The sequence below is a fragment of the Cavia porcellus genome, unplaced genomic scaffold (genome assembly GCF_034190915.1).
Source record: "Cavia porcellus strain 051 isolate PalLab524CR breed Dunkin Hartley unplaced genomic scaffold, mCavPor4.1 scaffold_2, whole genome shotgun sequence".
In the NCBI taxonomy this organism is placed as follows: Eukaryota; Metazoa; Chordata; class Mammalia; order Rodentia; family Caviidae; genus Cavia; species Cavia porcellus.
This window is the reverse complement of record NW_026947485.1, coordinates 111,245,939-111,267,291: the sequence shown is the minus strand read 5'-3', so window position 1 is coordinate 111,267,291 and position 21,353 is coordinate 111,245,939. Positions and strand designations below refer to the sequence as shown.

The window sequence follows — 21,353 nt, the reverse complement described above, 5'->3', positions numbered from 1 at the left end:
AAGTTAGTAGGGAAAAAAAGATTTATGTATGTGAAGGGATTATATTTCTAAGGTCATATGATTATATGCTTTTCCCTTAAATATGTGAATGAAATGTTATATTTTTATTTTAGTATTTTTAAAAAATGAACACAAGTATTTTATTGAAGGTCCTTATGTTTTTATTTTTCTATTGTGTAATTTTCAGTATATTGTATATGTTTATTTCTTTTATATTTAGCTTTATGAAATAAGTAAAAGGACAAGTTTACTGGCAAAATTATATTTACCTTTACCTAACAACACAGAGTTGAGAGGCAGAACTGTTTTGGAATATGTAGAGTTTAGCTCTGAGAAGCTGGTCAGCCCTGCGGATGGAGAAGTAGGAAGCAGTGAGTTTATACCAAATACCCCTTCCCAACTTTCTACAGAAAACCCTGAGTTCTTTGCAAGAGGAATTAATCCTGTGTTTATATTTGGCTTAAAATGAATTGAACTAGATTGTGTAAAACTTTTCCTTGAATCAGATCTTTGGGAAGTTTAAAATTTGCAGTTAGCACTTCAGGTTTCTTTGGGCTATGAGAAGTTAATGCTTTTCCTACGCCATGAGGCAAAAAGATGCTCTCCAAGCAGTAGCTCTGCTTCTGTGGAAAGAATTACTCTAGCCTTGCCTGTAACCTTCGAGAAAGCTAATGGTGTTCCATGACGTGTGAATTAGTCTTCAAACTGTGTAGGGAAGGGAAAAAGAAAAGGAGAGAAGAAAAGAAGTAGGGGGCTAAGAAAGGGACAGAGAAAAGAAGAAATGTTTCTGTTTGTTTCCAATGATTTTATTCTTATGTAATTAAAGTTAGGACATCCCTGAGATAACTGTCTTCTCTCTCTTTTCCCAAGATTCCTTTAGTAAAGCTTCGCAGAAGTTTTGCAAACTTGTGCCCATCTAGTGAAAAGGAAGAAAGCAAGAATAAGTGAATAAAAAAGAGAGGGGAAAAAGTAGATAAAAGAAATCAAAAGGACAGGGAATGAGAGAAAAACACCACTTGCATAGGATCCATATAAAGCAGAGCAGCACATGGAGACCCAGGAGAAAAAACTTTGCGCTCAAGAACTCTAAGAAACCTGGGAACTCAGAAAAAGTTTTAAATAGTATTGTTCAACTCTCTAGAGGCTGAGATTAAAAATGAAGATAGGCAGAAGACTAAAATATATGGAAAAATGCTTTTCTGCTGCCAATGGTCTTTTTTTTTTTTTTTTTTCCTTTTGGAAGCCATTCCCAGAAAGAATGGTTAAGAAAGGTCCAGGCATCAGAAAAGAAAAGTAGAGATGTTTATCTCTGTGCAGTCTGCCCAATATATTTCGTCTCTTTTGTAGTTTGAGTGAAGCAGTCTTCCTTGAGGTATCTTAGAGAAGAAATGAGAAAGAGTGCTTGGAATAGAACTGGGGTCAACACAGAACTAATTTTGTGTTCCTGGGGTACCATAAGTGGAAGTAAGGGGAACAATTTACCACATGCTTCAACTGTACACTTTTTAAACAAATCGTGTTTTTAATTCCTTTTATAAACAGATGTGCCTTTTCTTCTTGAGGGAAATGGAACTGAAGAGCTTTGTCTTTTAACATCAGGAAAACTCAGCTATTCTCTATCATGGGCCTTAGATGAAAATGGCATTCCTCTGGCACCTCTACCACAGTCATTAAGATCTGAAAATTATAGGTAACAAAGTTTTATGTTTGAAAAATAATGTGATCGCAGCCAGGCATCACATAAAGCATACATTTCTACACAAAACATACATGTGTAGAACATGCTAGAACATGTAGAAAAACGTGATCTCAGCCAGGCACCACACAAAACACACATGCACAGAAAACAATTTAATTTATTTGGATATTGACTTGCTTTTTACATAAATCATTGTACTAAGACATAGATGTATTTGTATGTAAGAGGGTTTAGGATTATAGCCACATGGATAATGAGAGAGGCATTTCCAGAATCCTTAATTTATAAGCAAAGGCTACAACTCCCAAAGATTTTATTTCTAGTGTGTTTCAGTTTCCCTGTCATTCTGGATAACCAAAGAATGATTTATATATTATCTTTTTTTAGAAAGGAAAAATCTTAGGAATTTTATGTCTCAGGAATTCACATACCTTTTAACGCTACCTCAAACTCATCTGCAAAGTGAAAATCTTTAACACTTTGGATTTTGAGCCAAGAGACCGCTTTGCTCACTTAGTATTTGGTTGTGGAAAGAGGGTGTGCAGATCACTGTGGATTTTGTCACAGTCATCAACTAAACACCTATAACAGCAACCGGGGGAGTCAGTCTAACAAGACTTTGAGGTTTTTATTACTTTACCAGAGACAAAAATCAAGGGGCTTTGTTGAAATCCAATTATAACTTTCTTTTAAAAAAGAAAAGAGGATAAATTTCTCTCCATAATCAATTCATTAACATTTAAGCCTTGCTTTGATGGCTCTGCTTCCTAGGGTATCTATGCTAAAACCATTCTTAGGAAAAGGAAAATACGTTTCATGATGTGTCAAGGGTATGGGGCGCTAGAAATCTCTTATAACAAAGATATCGAAACAGTTCAACCATGAGAGCAGAATAGGAACTAAAAGACTGTTCATACTTCATCTATTTGTAATTTTGTTTACATTCTAGCATTCCAGGTTTTGACTTTATCAGCAATAGCTTGAGAAGACTCAACAGAAATACATGAACAGGGATTAATAAAAAGGAGACAGTATAAAATATGTCTCCGTGGGGGTTGGGGATTTAGCTCAGCGGCATAAGTACCTGCCTTGCAAGCAGGCGGTCGTGAGTTCGATTCCCGGTACCAATAAGAATGAAAAAGACAAAAAAAAAAAAAAAATGTCTCCGTGTCTGGGCTAAAACATTATTGACTGTGTCAAAAAGATATTTCTGGAATCTTTATTTATAGACATAAACTTTTCTCAAGCCACATTAGAGAAGAATTTTAGAAATCGAGTCTAAATTCTTATTTCACATGATAGAAGAGATTTTTTTGTGAAAATAGTAAACAGGATAATTGATGGCTCTCAAGAAATCTTTGTTCTTTAGTGTTGAATTCCTTCTGCTCTTAGGCTATAGTTAGAATACTGAGAATATTATTACTAATCTTAACCTATCTTTTATAACCATAATGTTTGAATGATCTCATATAACCACATACATATCTGCCCAATACTGCCCACTTAATTGCATTACTCTCTATAATATTTCAACTGTAAAGACACAATCTAAAGTTTATGCATTGTGTATTATTTACTTAATTTCACTTAAGAAAATATTTGGATTAAAATTTCATATTGTATATCTTGTAAGAAAAAAGTGCTAAGTTACTATGCTTTGTGTTTACAGAATACATTCAATAATCACTATGTAATTATTGGCTATAATTTAGCTATCCATAAAGCAGACATAGTAAAGATAAATATTTATAGACTTTAAACCCTTATGAAACTTTTAGTCTCTTAAGGGAGGGTGGATATTTATCAAAAAGCTATAACAGAGTTAGAATGAGAAGAACTAGAAAATGTATCTTTTATGTTGTATTTTCTTTGTTTTTTCCCCTTTTTCATTACTATATGTTGCAATGCATAATAAATACATTCATCATGGGGAATTGGTATATATTCATTGCATTATGAATAACATATAGATTTTATCTGTAAATACTTCAACTGGATAGGCTGTAGGCTATATAAGATGTCTAATCCACATATTGCTTGCAAATCACAAAATATTTTCTCTATGTTAGTTTGTTAAGGAATGTAGAGGTCAGAGGTATTCCTGGAATTCCATGGTTTATTAATGCACAGAAGCTTTTTCAATGGGCAGATGAAATCAGAATTGATCCAAATAATCCAGAATATTCTGATATAATGGAATTTATTATGGTAAGTTATAGCAAATATCAGTACATAAATATATTCTGTTTCCTAGTCTATCTCTCTGTACTCCCCCATAGTCATCTATGTTTTTTTCAAGCACTAAAGATATGTAAAGATAAATTACAGGACAGATGCAGTTTTCAGCTTACAATATTATAAAGGCAATTAGATATTCAGCAACTGAAATAATTCCTACTTCAGGTGTGATGGACTCTGCGTAGTGCACAGCACATTCAGCAAGTTCATCTGGCCAGCATCAGTTGTACATTTGTCAGGTGCCAGTAGGTACTGCAGATATCAGAATGATCTACTGAATGTCTTATAAATGAACTTTTCCCCTCAGGATCTGTTATCTGCCCACCTGCTATTCTTCCTTATAGCCAAATGAACTGTTGTTCTATGTATTCCATATATGCTGTCTTCATACCTTTATCCATACCATTGCTCTACCTAGGACACCCATTGTGGCACTCTAATCCACTTTGCAAGTCTGATCAATGTTTGCAGTTAGGCATGCACTCCTCTTTCCTGGCCTTCTTCTCAAATTCCTCTTTTTCTTTCTTTCTTCTTCTCTCCCTTCTTTCCTTCTTTCTTTCTTTCTTTTCTTTCTTTCCTTTCTTCCTTTCTTTTCTTTCTTCTTTCTTTTAAATAATCTCTTATGATGTTACTCACTTTCTGCCTGTTAATGTAACCATTCATGTGTCTTATCTTTCTGTATAGTACTACAGCTAATAATATTTGTCTCTCTGATGGCAGCTAGCAATATTCCTTGCATTTACCATTCACTTAATTTGTGGTACTTAAATAAAGGAAACTCATAGTTTAGATAGGTAAAATTAAGCTTCCTTGGCCAGAGCTTCCCAACTGATAGGCAAATTGGTTACAGATATACAGAAATATTGATTCTTTCTCAGCTTTTAGGGCGACTAGATAATAATAATCTCATCTTTTAATTGTTAGAATAATTTTCATTTCCTGTGTAAGTCATGACTGAGCAGAGATTGGAAAGCATTGCAAGTAGAATTCTGTGTTTATTTTTCCTGCTTGAATCTCCATTATATTCTTCCTCTTCTTGATGTGATAGATTTACTTGTTAATATTTAATTTGCATAGATAAATAATCCCCCATGTATCAGCTACTGACATCTTTCAAATGGCCAAGTTCATCTCTGCTGGAGGATAAATTTCCAGCCTTCAAAAAGTTCTCATTAGCCGGGCGTGGTGGCTTACGCTTGTAATCCCAGCACTCAGGAGGCTGATATGGGAAGATCGTTGAGCGTTCAAGACCAGCCTGGGCTACAAAGTCAGCTCAGTGACAGCCTGAACTGTATAGCAAGACCCCATCTCAAAAAAAAAAAAAAAAAAAAAAAGTTCTCATTCTTCTTAAGGATTCTGTATTTTTGCAGGTCCTATTCCTCTACAGATCCAGTTGCACCATACTTGCTTGTATTGTGAATCTTACATCTCATGGTGGTGGGTTTTTTTTTTTTTAAATAACTCTTGTTTTAAAAAAAATATTTCAAGATTTTACATTTTCGTCTTTACAGTATATGAAACATAAAGGGCAGGATGTCCCACAGTATTTCCGTCTTGAACAACTGCAAGATGAATTTAACTTTGTTTCTGAAGAAGAAATGAAAAAGAGCAAACGTTTTCAGCTTCTGCAACTTAGAAATGCAGGTCAATTAAATATTTTTCTCTTGCAGCAAGTGCCCCTCTATGATAGAGAGATTCCAGATTTAGTCTTTCAGGTATTGATTTCTATTTGGATATGGTTGCTTGTATAATAAAGTTAATATTTTTGTGCTTTAAATCTATCCTAGTTTTTTATTATTTTTAATTAATATCTGCAGGCAGATCACCATAACCCCATTATGCCCTTCTTTTTAGGCATTAAGAAGGAATAGATACCCCATATTTCAAAAAATCCTTAGGTTGGCTTCACAACTTAGTACTAGCCAAACAATGTATTTAACAACCAAAATCCTTTAAAGCATATTTCAATGCTTTAAATTTATTTCATTGCTGTATTTTTGTTATTATATTACATTTTTGTTATTTTATTAAATTAATGGTAGCTCTTGGAGCTAAAGGAAGAAATTATCATAATTAATTTACACAGTGATTATAGGGCATATCTCTATTTCAGAATTTTTTAAATATTCAAAAAAGAAAGAAAAGTATGTCTTACTTAGTGGTGTGCTGTAGCTGGCTGTCATCACCCCGTGAGAGACTATTGTACATATCTCATCCCAACTCTACTTTTAGTGATTTCATTTGCTGCTGGGGGAGTATTTATGCGAAAAATCACTAAATGCTACAAATTGGAGATTTCCCTCCCACTTCAAAAGAACCCAGTGTTAAATACCAGCATGCCACCAGTTTTACAACAGAGGAATTATAAGAAATGGTTCTTGTAGAAATAACTAATTGAAGTAATTATAGTACTTGAACTTGCTATGGGTTAGTTCAAGAATAAAGGAGTTATTTTTCCATCTCTGAAGCCAATGCCTATGCAGTAAAATTACGATTGGAGAGTGAGATCAGCCAACTTAGATTAAGATGAAATAGTCTGATCTTCACTCAGCCGCTTATAGGACACGCACTATACGGGTTCATTATCTGTAAGACTCAAATTGCAGAGGGAGCATGCTCGTGGTCTGAGTCAAGTGAGATAATGACATTCTTTAGGTATGGCTCAGAAGTGAAAAGAAAAGTGCAAAATGACTTTTCTCCCATTTAGTACTAACCAGGTCTGACCCTGCTTAGCTTCTAAGATCAGGCAAGATCGGACATGTTGATGCAAAATGACTTTTTGTCATCTCATTTTTCAATCACAGATTTTTTTCTTAACCATTATTCTGTTTTAAAAATGAATAGAGTTTATTTCAGAAGCAAATAGACTATAATGATAATTTTTATTTAGTTCTCAGTGGGAGAGTCAGACAAAATGTTTTCTTCTGCCAATACCAGCGTAGTGCCATTGTCATCCCTACATGTGAACTGAAATAAGTAACGATTTTTTATATCAGTATACCTTACATGAACAATTTGTTACGTTCAAATGAAACTAACTAAATTCTCTGTTTAGGAGTATGAAAGTCAGGTAGAAATGGCTATGTCTATGTCAGATGTAAATTCTATTATTACACAAAGGATTAATGCCATCAATTTTCTGAAAAAGGTAACAGAAGCAATGACACTGAATGATCACGTTGTTTGCCATTATTTTTATGAAAACTGATATGCTAGGCACATAGCAATAGTCCATTCCCAGACAATTAGGTGGACAAATCTACTTATTCATCACCTTTCTAAAGCACTGAGTTTTCTGTTCTCTTAAGACTTCCCTTTCAGATGTAGGTTACATTATTGACAGTGAACTCTTAAGTTATTAAAAGTACATTCTGACTTCTGTTTAAATGTGTTACATACCACCCAAAGTTCACTTTAAGCCCTCCTTTAGCACTGGCAGATGTTTTTCTCTATCCTTGCTCCTCTTCACCAGTTATTGACATAAAAGAAAAAAAGTTGGAACATACTTTAATAATGATTTTATTATCTTGAAAAATACATGTTCTCGCTCATAAGAAAAAAGAATTCATATCACCTGTATATTTTCTCTTTTTTATGTATGGGGAAACCCAGGAGGGAGGAGAGTAGAGAATCAGTAAGAGGGCAAGAGAAGAAGGGATGCTGAAGGTGTTTAAAATTTATTTAGAAATCCAGAGAAGAAACTTTTAAAAAATCATGTTTCAACTCCTATAAACACTTACTTACTATCTTAGAATAGTTTATTTTTATTTGGTTTGTGTGTGTGTGTGTGTGTGTGTGTGTGTGTGTGTGTGTGTGTGATACTAGGGACCGAACTGAGGACCTTATGCATACAAGACAAGAACTCTACCGCTGAACCACATCCCTGGCCCCAGGATAGCTTAATATTATGACATTCTGAGTTATATTCTAGAGGGAGAAGTCAGACAATGAGCAACCATTACTAGTGTGTCAGATGAGACTGGCTATAAAAATAAAGCAGAAAGTAAAGAGTCCTGTAGTGGAAGGATGCAATGTGATACAAGTTGTGCAAGGAAGTTCATGAAAAGGTAATGCTTCAAAAAGGAACTACCACTTACTTAGACTTAAAGGAAGTAAGGGAACTGGTCATGGAGTTTTGCAGGGAGAAAAAATACTCTAGGATTAATGAGACCACATGTAAAAACTGAAGAAAGCGCTCCTAGCATGAGGGATTCCAGCAAACATTCCACTCTGAAGGATGCTGAGGGAGAGAGAAAAAGAGTGAATAGTCTTGGGGCCAGAGGAGCCTGATTCACCTTCCAGGGGAACAATTCGTTGCCCATCTGGAAGGATAATTTTCAGGAATTAGATATGTTTTTCTCATTCTTCTCACAATTCCATTTTCCTGTCACTTTCAAGCAGGCTGTTAGGCTCTAGGTTGTATTATCTCCGGAATGATCTGCAGCAAGAAAGATCAGAAAGCAAAGAATAGCTACCTGGTACCTTTGTTTTCTAGTTTTAGGCCTGAAAGACTAAACCTGTTATAAAGAACAGAGCTAAAGGAGAAAAGGAGGAATTTTCTCAGAGTGAAAAGAATATTTTCACAGAAAGAATCAAGGTCTACTGCAAAGGCTTTGGGAAATGTCTTTGCTTAAGTACTAACTTTTGGGCCAAACTCGTAGAATGAGGGTTTAAAGTCAGCATGGGAGTGACTCAAAGGAAATACAAACATGTGGTTAGATTTCTTTGAGTTTGTAGGTCAAGATTTATGTCAATTAGGTAGTGGCTTCTACAGAAATTAGTTCAAAAAGGCATCCATCCCCTTCAACAAAGAGAGCTGGTGGCCATGTATACAGAGTTAGAACACATGTAAGCAAAGAAATTAGGATGAAACCAAATGGACCTAGAAAGAAAAAAGTGGGAAGAACGAACTAGCTTTGGTGTGGTTGTGTGAGTTCTGAATGATTTCATGGTAGAAACAGAATCATATTTCACTCGTTTAAGAACACTTTCCATTTACTGCCTGCAAAAACTAGAAGCGTGGTTTAGTATTTAATGTTAAATATAAACAATGTCTTTTAGTGTTTAATTCTGGGTATTTTTTTAGGAGAGAAGATCAGTAATGAAAAGAGTCATCAAAGTTAACAAATTTAACTTGGCAGATATTGTGGCTGATTATGAAGAAATTGTATCTTCAAGGTACTATTAAAATTTGAGTGAGAAATATAAAGGTTTAAACCTTGCTTGAATACTCTAACTTCTCTATTTTTATATTAAATTACCTGCCAAAAGATGCAGTTTCAGAAAATAAAATAAAAATACTTAAAATATATTTGATCATTTTTAATTTGCATTTTAGAATATATACATGGTGTGTTTTTATTTTTTATTTATTTATGTATTTATTTTGATACCAGGAATCGAACTTGTGCTTGCCAGACAAGCACTGTGCCACTGAGCTGTATCACCACAGCCCTAATATGTTTTTAATATTATATTTTAGCAAAGTTTTTCACCTCTTTATTGGTAAGAAGTTTTTATTAAAAAAGAAAAGAAACAAACAAAAAAATACCTTTGGCCTAAATTGTCTTGCCCTAAGGTTTTCTTATTGCAGGACTGCTACTGGACAAGCTGTTGCTTTAGTTGTAAGCCTATGGTCTCCCCTTGCAAATCTGAGAATCCTGAGTTGTGCCAGGGCACTGAGGTCTACAATGAGTAACTGAGGGAACCTTCACTGAAGTAACTCAATATATATGCTGTCTATTTGTGAAACTTCAGACTAAGAACAGGAGTATGTCTGCCACGTCTCTAGGAAACCTCTCTGGAGGCCACATGTAAATGCTTGATATTTGTGTGTGTGAAATTAGAGGTTTTAACTGGTGTAGAATGCTGAAATCTCTTGGGTTTATTTTCAGTCTTGGTAGAAAATAGGTGCGACTATATAATTCTATGGATTTTTGTTACCATGGTTCACAGTATATATAAACTAACTCTGGTTTCAGAGCCATGGAGACCAAATATTCAGTCACTTACAGGAGAAAGATTCCTGAAAAGTGAATAACTTTCTGAAAGATCATCGTGTTTTGTGGCCTTACCTCTTTGTTCTTGTCTCATACTGGAGCATGTACCCAAAGAATGCAGAGCAACACGTTGCCTCTCAAGATGAGAAAATATAGCATTTCTTCCTTTCTGTGCTCAGAAAAAGTATTCCTTCCTGGGTTTAAAACAACTCTGTGCCCAGAATAATTAATATGGTTTGGAATAATGCCCTTATTTACAGTTAATCAGCTACAATATTTTATGTCTATAGGCTGATCATTTTTTCTTCTGTAGCCAGTTGACACATGCAATTTGTAAGTTTGTTGAACCACGCAGAAAGTTAAAACCTCGGAGGAAAGAAAGGAAAAGAGTTACAGCACAGACTATTTCTGATGGAGATATTAAAATTCTCATAAGAATATTGAGGGCCTATAATATTCCTACCAGGAAAACAGCAGTCAATAGGTAGGGAAATATACTTCAGTTTTTGAAATTGCAAAATATTCATCTTAAATGTGATAAATTTGTTGATCTCATTTGTAAAAATTTCCACTTTATTAATGCTTTACATACTTAAAAATAGTAAAAGTTAAAATAGTCATAACTGCTTTCAGTGCTATATATCGAGTTTTCAGAAGTTTGAGATTCCAAAATAATTTTAAGGTGTAGTGTTTGTCATATGTTCACCTTCTCATGCTTTGGTGAATAAATTCCTTTTGTCACTATTCACTTTGGTGAAAATACAAAGTTTCTACTGCCAATCACACTATTCCATGTCACTGGCCCTTACCATATTGGAAGTAGGAAGCTAGAAAAAGTAGGTGGGGCACCAGTTTTGTTTTAGCTAATGTCCTAGGAAAGCTGTGAGGCAAATGAATCGTTCATGAAATTAGAGTTACTACAGTTGCACCCTGTTACATTATGAACTTGCAGGTGACTTATATTATGGACTTGTATGATTTTATCTATCACTTTGGTCCACACTGATTGGGGCTTATTTCTTGAATTAAGGATGTGTGGGGCTCAAATGGACATCACCAATAGATAGCCAAATTAAAGCATTATGAATATTGTGTTTATATATATTCAGTGTTGAATTCAATTCTGAATATTTACTATCTTATATATTTAGTGTCATATATGATATATTATGAATATTTTGTGCCCCAATGCCTCAAGAATATTAGATAGCCTTCTCTACCCATGGTTAGTACACATGTATTCTTCTTACATATTTTATGCTCATTTCAACAAAAATTTTACCTTTTTAAAAAAGCAAACATTTTACCTATAGACTATATTAGTCTATATTTAAAATACTTTAAAGCTCCAGTGGTACAATTGGTTAGTGCATGGTACATATATAAAATACATGCTTTGCCTATGTTTTACAAACCATGAGTTTATCCATGAATAGAATTGAATATTCTCATAATATGTGAATATTTTGGCTGGGGATTTAGCTCAGTGGCATAAGCACCTGCCTTGCAAGCAGGCAGTCGTGAGTTCAATCTCTGGTACCAATAAAAACGAAAAAGACAAAAAAAAAAAAACTAAAAAAAATATGTGAATATTTCAAAGATTGTTTTGTGATACAAGAACATATAAAATCATTTTGTATAATTATTTGTAAAAGAATAGTGTAAAAAGCAAGCAGGACAGTCTTTAAAGTGTCGCTGGCTTTATTTGTTTCCTTTTGCTGAATAGTAGTGAAAATTTTCTCTGAGACTGGATCAAATCCATAGTTCAGCATTTACAAGTCACTCTTCCAGAATATTAACTATCAAATATTTAGTTCTAACCACTGATATAAGACATGACAAAAACTTAGATCCAGGATAACTGAATTATGTATTTCCAGAAACACAGGGAAAATAGTGACACATTTCTACCAAAACCAATACCAAAATTAATTAAATGTAGTCTTTATATTGTTTTTCCTGAAGAGTTGTGGATATGCCTGCTTATTTGAAATCATCTATGCCTTGCTTCAGACATAAAGAAACAACCACATCAATAGACTCAGATAGTATCTTAAATGAGGTAAGTATCTAAGATTTCTGCAAAGTACAATATTGACTATTTTGCTCTGAATTGCATATGTCTGCTAATTGGTCTCTCCATGTATATTTTCTTCAGCTTCCAGTTTACTTTCTACAACTTAGTGGAGGTCTTCATAAAATGTAACTCTACCCATTTCATTTTCTCCTGTCAGGATCTATACAAGCTCCTTAGAATGAATTTTGTTTGGGCTCTTGACTAACAATTAGCCTTATTTTTCTCCACCCCATAGCCATGTCATACTACTACGTGTTCCACAATATGTAAGTCATTTCCTTGCCATGAATGGTCTCCATACAGCTCCATACTATTGGACAAACCAAATTCTACTCAATATCTCAAAGCTCAAGCTCAAGAAGTAATTTCTCTGTGAGGCTCTTTTTATTCAGAAGCTCACTCATTCTTTCTCCTGTATTACACTTTAGTATATTTCACTTGGATTTTTTCCTTGTATTTCATTGTACTTATTTACCTGTTTATTTTCCCCTGGTAGATTTTTAAATCCTTATGAGTCAGTACTACTTACTCTTGCATTCTAGAAAAGTACCTGATACAGATAGATATTTATTAAATTAACAAAATAAATAATAAAGGTTTAGAAAACTAAAAATATTAAGCCATCCAGTTGCCAAGAAATTTCCAGCCTTCTACTGTTACCAACTATATAAAATGTTACAAAAACCTAGTCAATGCTTACGTTTTTCAGGATACTGTACACCCTTTCATAGAAGTTTCTTTTCAACATACTGTATATCATACTAATACAGAAAGTGGATCTCATCCATGCTGGAATGAAGAAATTAAAGTAGATTTTATGTAAGTTGGAATCTATATTTCCACATTTCCTTAAAAATTTATTTTCCTGAGCCATTTATTGAAAATCATGCCCGGAATAGGCTTTATTTTTAAGCTTTAAAATCATGAAATATTATATTCATAATAAGTTATTATATATGTAATATATACGTGTAAATTTTGAAGGCAAATAATGAGATGAATACCTGTGTATCTAATATCCAGCTTAAAAAGAGTATTACCAACACTTCTGAAGATTCTCTGTATGATTACCTAACTGTTCAGCTTTTCTTTCCTCCCAGTGGTGTCAGTCATGAATCTGTATTTATCATTCTCTCTTCCTTTACAGTTTTGCTTCATAGTTATTTGTTCCCATTATATAGCTAATCATGCTTTTGACTTTATACAAATTGAGTCATATTTATGTATTTTTCTCCAGTTTTATTCATTACACTTATTTTGAGAGATTCATCCATGTTCATAATTATACTTTATCTTTTTGCTCTTGTCTAAATGTATCTCCTAAAATCCAGTGAGCTCAAATAAATTACCTGAGATGTACCTCAAGAAACTAGAAGAAGTACAATCCAAAGCCCAAATCTAGTATTTAGAGCCCATTGCAGTCCAGCAGAGCAGCTCAGTGTGCCCAGCAGAGGAGCCTAGCAAAGCAGTCCAGTGGCATGACACAGTTTTCTCAGGGGCCCCACAGAGCCAGCTGTTGGTGAGTGAGGCAAACTGGTGCTGTGTTTCAGTACACAGACATGCAGAGCATAAGAGAGCAGGTGGAGCTGCCATAACTCAGTGGATTTGGGGTGAACCTCAGCAGCAGAACAATCCCAGGTTGCTACACTGCCAAGTCCCAAAGTGGGAGGAGGGAAGAGACATCCAGTCACAGTGGACTGCCAGCAGCTGAGAAACAAACCAGGAGGAATTCTATTGCAGCGCTGGAGCTGGGACCACACAGACTCCACTCATGTGGCTGCCTTGGCCTAGTGGCACAAGCAGGCAACAGCCTTGGTCTATGGTGAGACAAGAGTACTGCTACTCAGTGACCAGCAGTGAAGAGGAGCTAGTGGTGTGGAACAGAGAAACTGGGCAAGGTCTGGAAGAAGTCAACTGTACATGGCAGCAACCTTAGGCTCTCCCTATCCTACGACACCACATCAACTGACAGACTGCGAGAAAGATAAACACAATAAGCAGAGATGAGGCTGAGGATTTAGCGGGATAAGCACTTGCCTTGCAAGCACTCAGTCATGAACTTGATCCCTGGTACCTGAAAAGAGAAGAGAGAGAGAGAGAGAGAGAGAGAGAGAGAGAGAGAGAGAGAGAGAGAGAGAGAGACATTGAAAATATTGTCAGCAAATAAAAATAAAAGTTAAAAAAAAAGAAAACATTGTCAACCAAAGATTGGTCCCAGTTCTCACATTCAAAGGCTAAAATCACCCCATATCAAGCAAAATTTCTGCTGCAAACTTGGCAGGGTTACTCAGCATGCCTCTAGACACTAAAGAACTGTGAACACAAGAGGAATTTTATTATTTTTATTTCTTTTAATTTTTTTATCTTTCTTTTTCTTTAAGTGGTTTTCCATTTTCAGTTTGGTTGGGGTGTTCTTGTTGTTTTTTGTTTTTTGACCATTAAGATTTGTTATCTTCCAAAAAAACTTTTTTATTTTAAAGAGAATAAAACAAAACAAAATTCAGAACAGAACAAAGTAAATCAGAACAGACCCATGCAGGCAACACAGAACTTCATAACAAGACAACAGGATATCAACAATGGCTACCATGATGTCTCTTGTTTCCTTTGAAATAGTTGACCATACCTTCACACACAATAATATCAAACATAAAAAAATATATAAAACCAATCAAAAGAATACAAGCATTACAGGACTTCAAAACCAGAAAACAGGAAATGAACAATGGTTACTATAAAATCTCATTTTCTTCAAAAAAGTTGTCATACCATCACACATAATGAAATTAATTAAAGCACAACAGAATACAGCCAATCAAAAGAATAAATGCATGATAGGACTTCAAAAGATGGTAAGGGCTGGGGATTTAGCTCAGCGGCATAAGCGCCTGCCTTGCAACCAGGCAGTCATGAGTTCAATCCCTGGTACCGATAAAAAGGAAAAAGACAAAAAAAAAAAATTTAAAAAAAAAAGATGATAGTAAATCAGCAATGGCTACCATAATATCTCGTTTTCTTCAGAATAGCTGTTCATACCATCACACATAATAAAGTCAAACAAAAAAACCCAAAACAATAAAACCAATTAAACAAATGAATGAAAGCATTATAAGACTTCAAAACAATATAATAGGAAACTAGCCATGATTACCATATACATCCCATTATGTTCAAAATAGCTGCCCATACCATCAGACAAAATAAAATCTAAAAAAACAAGGCAAAACAAAACCAAAGCTAACAAAATTGAGAAAACAATACAAGAGTTCCAGATAAGACAATAAAAAATGAACAATAGTTACTACCTTTCCTTTCCAGGTTTTTCCTCCCTTATCACTTTTACAATAACTATTTTGCTTTTTGGATCCCATTAATACCTTCTGTTTTTTATTCTAGGGTTCACTTGTATGAATTCAAACTGTTTTGACCATGAACATGATCTCCAGTTTCATCCGTTTACCCACAAGAGCTTTGAGATTATTCTACTTTATAGCTGGGTAGCTTTCCATTGTATGAAAATAACATATCTTTCTTATCCATTCTGCAGTTGATGGGCAAGTTATACTTGCTTTTTTTTCTGGTTTCCTGTCATATGGAACAATCGTTCTCTACCCTTTGATTTTCAGTCTATGCATTTCTTTTCTAGCTTTGTTTCCTGTATACACTATATTGGTGGATCTTGTTTCTTGATCCACTTTCCCTGTATTTCTTTTCATTACTTAATTAAGGCCATCTACATGAATGGTTACAACCAGCATACCTTGATTTGTCTCTGCATGCTATCCTCCTGTGGTTTGCCCTCCACTTTTCCCATTCATTCAATTGCCTTATTTGGCAGTCCTCTCCTCTGTTGTTCCTGAAACCATGGTTATCTTTATCTCTCTCTACAATATCCTTTAGAACTCTCTGTAGGGTTGGTTTGGCAGTTATGAATTCCTTGTCCTTTGTCATGGAATATATTATTTCTCCATTAATTGTAAAAGACAGTTTTGCAGGATACATCAGTCTGGGTTGGAAGTTGTTTTCTTTCAGGATTTCAAACACTCCACTCCAAACTCTTCTTAACTTGATGGTTTGTGTTGATGAATCTGCCATGATTCTTACTGGCTTTCCTTTACAAGTGATCTGTTTCTTTTCTCTAACAGCTTTTAATATTCTTTTCTTGTGCTGAATTTCTGGGATCTTGATTATTGTATGTCTGGGTATAGATTTACTTTGGTTATGGCTAGTTGGAGTTCTATATGCCTCACGTATGCCTCACTGTATGCCTCACTGTATGTCAGATCCTTTTCCCATGTTTCGAAAATTTTCTGCTACTACTTCTGTAAATAGCCTTTTAATTTCGTTTGTGTTGATTCTTGCTTCAATGATACCTATCACTCTTATATTATGCTTGTTTGCATCATCTTGCAGCTGTTGAATTGTTATTTCCTTGTTATTTTTAAGAGATTTTTCCTTTCATAATCATTAGCTGCAATGTTCAAGGTTTGAAAATCTACCTTCAGTCTCTTTCAAGCGGTTTTGCCAGCTTTCAATTGACTTTTTAATTTCCTGGGTCTCTCTTTGAATCTGTTTCATGCATTGTAATTCCTTTCTATATTGTTTGTTCAAGGTTTCCATCATTTTTCTATGCTCCTCTTTTTTATCTGTCTTTAGATAATGCTGAGCAATTTTTTCATTATGTTTGTGATTTCTTCTTTAATCTGAGACATTATTTCGGATTTGATTGCTTTTACAATCTCATGAAGTTGTTTCTTTACCTCAGTTGCTATCCTTCCAGAGAGATTTTAGATGTGTGACTTCCATTTTCTTCCATGACTGTATCTCCCAGACTTGTTCTGTGTGGGTTGGAGGTCTGAGATTGCCTTTTGTTCCATCATCTTGACATCCTCCCAACAAGCTAATTATGGGGCCCCAGGTTCTTCCCACTTTGGCTGCCCCTTCATGGTATAGGGAATGGGATAGGCACTTAGGGTTCTTTGATCCCAGATTTACAGGGAGGCAGCAGGCTTTTCCACACTTGTGCAGCTATACTGGGGCTTGCCCGATGACCAAGTGTGCATGAAGGTGGGACTGCTTCTCTCAGCCTGTGAACTCCTATGATGGTGGCACAACATGGAGGTGGCATGACACAGAGGTGTGTTTGCCTGATTCTCCCAGTGATGGCTGCCCAAAGGAACCAATGGCCTCCAATGGTAGCTTACAGGTGCATGGGGGTTACCTGGCTATGTGTCCCTGCTTCTGCTGGCTGCCCACAAGAAGGAGACTTCTGGTGGTGGCAGCCAGCAGGTGAAGGCAGATCTGCTGCATCTCCCCAAATATGGGGAATTTCCTTCTATCTTGTTTTTGAGGTCCAATATGGTTCTCACTGTTTTATTTTGTTCCAATAGTTTAGCTTTATTCTATGTTCTGTTTTGATTGGTTTTATTCTAATTTGCTTTGGTTTGATTTTGCTGTATGTGGTGGAATGAACAACTGTTGTGAAGATAACAAGATATACTGTGGTGGTCATTGTTGTTTTCCTATTATCCTGCTTTGAAGTTCTGTACTAATTTCACTGCTTTGTTTTTATTGGCTTTATTCTGTTTTGTTGGGTTTTATTATCTTTAAAATTAAAAAAAAAATCTTAGAAAATGACAAGATGCAGAAGCAAAATGCAACCCCAGACCTCCAGCCCACCCAGACAACTTCAGAGAACAATGAGAGAAAAAATCTGAAGATACCCTGGAACTTCCTGAAATGCTAGCCTCAGCAGTGAAAGAAAAAATGGAAGTAGTGATAAAAAAAATAGTCTCTCAAGTAAAAAGAGAAATGGTCAAAATGAAAGACACGCCCAATGAATCTAGAGTAGACACAGAAAAAAAAAAAAAGGAGCTTAGGACAACAATGGAAACCATGAATACCTGCCATAGAAAAGAAATGGAAGCTATAAAACAGATACAAATAAATATCCAGGTGATTAAAAATTCCACTGAAAGTATATTCAACAAAATAGAATATAAGGTGTAGAAGACAGGATTGGGATTAGTAATCATGAAAAGAAAGATATATTAAAAATATAGGACTGTGAAAAATCAGTCCAACAGCTGCCAGATTAAAAAAGAGCAACATATGATTGACTGGAGTCAATGAGATAGCACAAATGTCATAAAAACTTCTTCACCGAAGGCATGGCAGAAAACTTCCCAAACATTGATAAAGAATTTAACATAAAAACAAGTGAGGCATCTAGAACTCCAAATAGCCATGACTAAAATAAATCTACTTCAAAGCATATAATAAGCAAGATTCCAGAAATTCAGCACAATAACAGAATATTAAGTGATCAGAGAGAAGAAACAAATCATCTATAAAGGAAAATCCATTGAAATAATGGCAGACTTCTCAACATAAACCCTCAAGTCAAGGAGAGCTTGGAGTGAAGTATTTCAAGCCCTAAAAGAAAACAATCCCCAATCTAATTGATGAACTCTGCAAAAGTATCTTTCAAAACCAATGGGGAAATAAGATATTTTCATGATAAAGAACGATGGCCATCAAACTAGTTCTCCAAAAGGCTCTAACGGATATTTAGGAAAAGATAAGGAGGACCAAAAATCCATGAATACCAACAGAAAAAAAGTCATCAGGCAGGGCAAGCAGTTAGACAGGGGGATGAGGGGAGTGGTAGCCAACAACAGGAAAAACTATGAAAAGGATAGGCCAATGCACATCAGTTATGACCATCAATGTAAACAGTCTCAATTCACAAATCAAAAGAAACACACTGATAGAATGGATCAAAAAGCAAGATCCAACCTATGCAGGAAAAAAGAAATATTTAATTCAAAAGAAAGTTCATAGACTGAACTTTGTCAAAGGATGGGAAAAAAAAAAAAAAAAAACACTCCTCGTGACAGGATCCCAGAAAAAAGCAGAGATAGTTATTCTATTTTCAGACAATGTGAACTTCAAGTCAAAGACTGATCAAAAGAGACAAAGAACGTCACTATATCTTTATTAAGGGAAAACTCCAAGAAGAAGGGATGACAATCAAAAATATATATGCACCAAATGCTGGTGCATCCAACTATATAAAACAAATATTAAAGGACATGAAAAATCAAATAAGTGCTAATGCAGTTGTAATAGGGGACCTTAATACCCATTTTCACAAATATATAGATCAACTAGACAAAAAATAAATAAATATCAGAACTAAGCCAAACCTGTTAGCAAATGGACTTGATAGATGTCTACAGAGTGTTCTGCCACACAGCATCAGAATACACATTTTCCTCAGCTTCACATGTTCTCCAAATACCATATACTAGCCCACAGAACATGCTTAAGTAAATGAAAAGCACTTGAAATTATTCTATGAATATTATTTGACCATAGTGCAGTAAAATTCAAAATTTATGGTAAAAGAAACCACAAAAACTGTGTAAGCCTATGAGCCCAGGGTATAGCTCAGCAGCATGGCATCTGCCTGACAAGTGTGAGGTCCTGAGTTTGATCCCTGGTGAAAGAAAAAAAAGAAAGAGAGAGAGAGGTAGAAGGAGAGAAAGAAAATGGAATGGGTCAAATAAACAACCTAATGTTGAAGAACCTCAAACTACTAGAAAAATAAGAACAAAGTCAACCCAAAGCTTGTACAAGGAAAGAAATTAGAAAAGTCAGAACAGAAATTAGTGCAATTGAGACTAAAAACACAATACAAAGAATCAGTGGATCAAAGAGTTGGTTCTACAGCTGTTTGCAGTCTCCCTGTTTGAATGTCCACCTTGTGTTCTTTGATACTGTGATTTGAGGAACTATTTTCAAGAAAATAGTGTGTAATCTACTAGCAGGTAATTTCTTACTGTTATGGTTTTTTGTTTTGTTTTGTTTTGTTTTGTTTTGTAGTTCTGTATTGCGTGTACCCTTACGCCGCTTTGGTTTGTTTTGTGTTTTTCTCTTTTTCCTCTTAAATAAAAAAAAAAAAAAAAACAAAGAGTTGGTTCTTTGAAGTATTAAATCATTAAACCCTTAGCCAACTTTATGGAGAAAAGAAAAGACTCACATCAATGCAATTAGGAGTAAAAAGGGTAAAATCACAGTGGAGCTTGTGGAAATCCAGATGATCATCAGTATATAGCTCAACAACTGTACAGAAGAAATGGACAGAATCTTAGGATACATGTGAAATGAAAAAACTAAATCATGAAGATATAAAAATGCTAACTAACTCAATGTAAGTCAATGAAATTGAAAATGTAATAAAAAATTAACGAACAACAACAACAAAAAAAAGACTAGGTCCTGCCAGATTCACTGCTGAATTCTACAAGAAATTTAAGAAAGACTTAATACCACTGCTGATGAAATTCTTGGAAAGGGAAGCAATATTCCCAATTCATTCCTGGAAGCAAGCATTACCTTGATACAAAAACCAGAGAAGGGCCTCATCAAAAAAGAGAACAACAGGCCAGTCTCCTTAATGAACATAGGTGCAAAAATCTAAGATACTCGCAAACAAAATACAGCAAATCATCAAGACTATATGCCATGATCAACTCGTATTCATCCTAGGGACACAAGCACGTTCAACATTCACGATCAATAAATGTAATATACTATATTAACAGAGCCAACAACAAAAAGTGCATTTTCCTCTCAATAGACACAAAAAAAGCTTTTGACAAAGTCCAACACCCATTCATGATTTAAAAAAAAAAAAACTATACTGAAAATTGGAATAGATGGTCTTTATCTCAATCTGATAAAAGTCATCTATGACAAACCAATAGACCCTGTCATACTAAATGGACAAAAACTGAAAATTTTCACTGTAAAATCAGAAATGAGACAAGGATGTCCACTATCACTATTCATATTCAGCATAGTTCTGGAAACAGTGAGAGCAATTAGACAAAAATAAGGAATAAGGATAGCAAAGGAGAAGTTAAACTGTCATTATGTGTAGATGACATGATATTCTACATAGAAGACCCCCAAAAAGTCTACAAAAGACTTGTAGATTGGGTCACCCAATTCAATAGCATAGCTGGTTAAAAAGCATTCAAAAACCAATAACATTCCTGTATACAAACAACAAACGCACTGAGCAAGAAATTAAGGAAACAACACCCTTTACAATAACACTGAAAAAGTAAAATACTTAGGAATTAATGTAACAAAAAAGGTAAAAGATCTATACATTGAAAGTTACAGAACTCTGAAAATGGACATCAAGGAGGATATCAGAAAATTGAAAGATTAATCTTGCTCATAGGAAAAATCAACATAGTGAAAATGGCCATATTCTCAAAATTGTTATATAGATTTAATACAGTCTCAATCAAAATACCATTAGCAT

General features: G+C 34.8%; 1 protein-coding gene across 1 annotated transcript in view; it reads left to right on the top strand.

The window, feature by feature from the left end:
* Positions 1-21,353, top strand: part of Cc2d2b (coiled-coil and C2 domain containing 2B) — a gene marked incomplete at its 5' end in the record, with an annotated part of 97,751 nt that overhangs the window by 34,115 nt on the left and 42,283 nt on the right. The window contains 9 exons of the mRNA XM_063245163.1: positions 221-371; positions 1,543-1,690; positions 3,769-3,907; positions 5,449-5,652; positions 6,993-7,085; positions 9,024-9,115; positions 10,250-10,420; positions 11,902-11,998; positions 12,723-12,832. Coding sequence (XP_063101233.1) covers positions 221-371; positions 1,543-1,690; positions 3,769-3,907; positions 5,449-5,652; positions 6,993-7,085; positions 9,024-9,115; positions 10,250-10,420; positions 11,902-11,998; positions 12,723-12,832 — 1,205 coding nt within the window. The remainder of the gene's footprint in view (positions 1-220; positions 372-1,542; positions 1,691-3,768; positions 3,908-5,448; positions 5,653-6,992; positions 7,086-9,023; positions 9,116-10,249; positions 10,421-11,901; positions 11,999-12,722; positions 12,833-21,353) is intronic.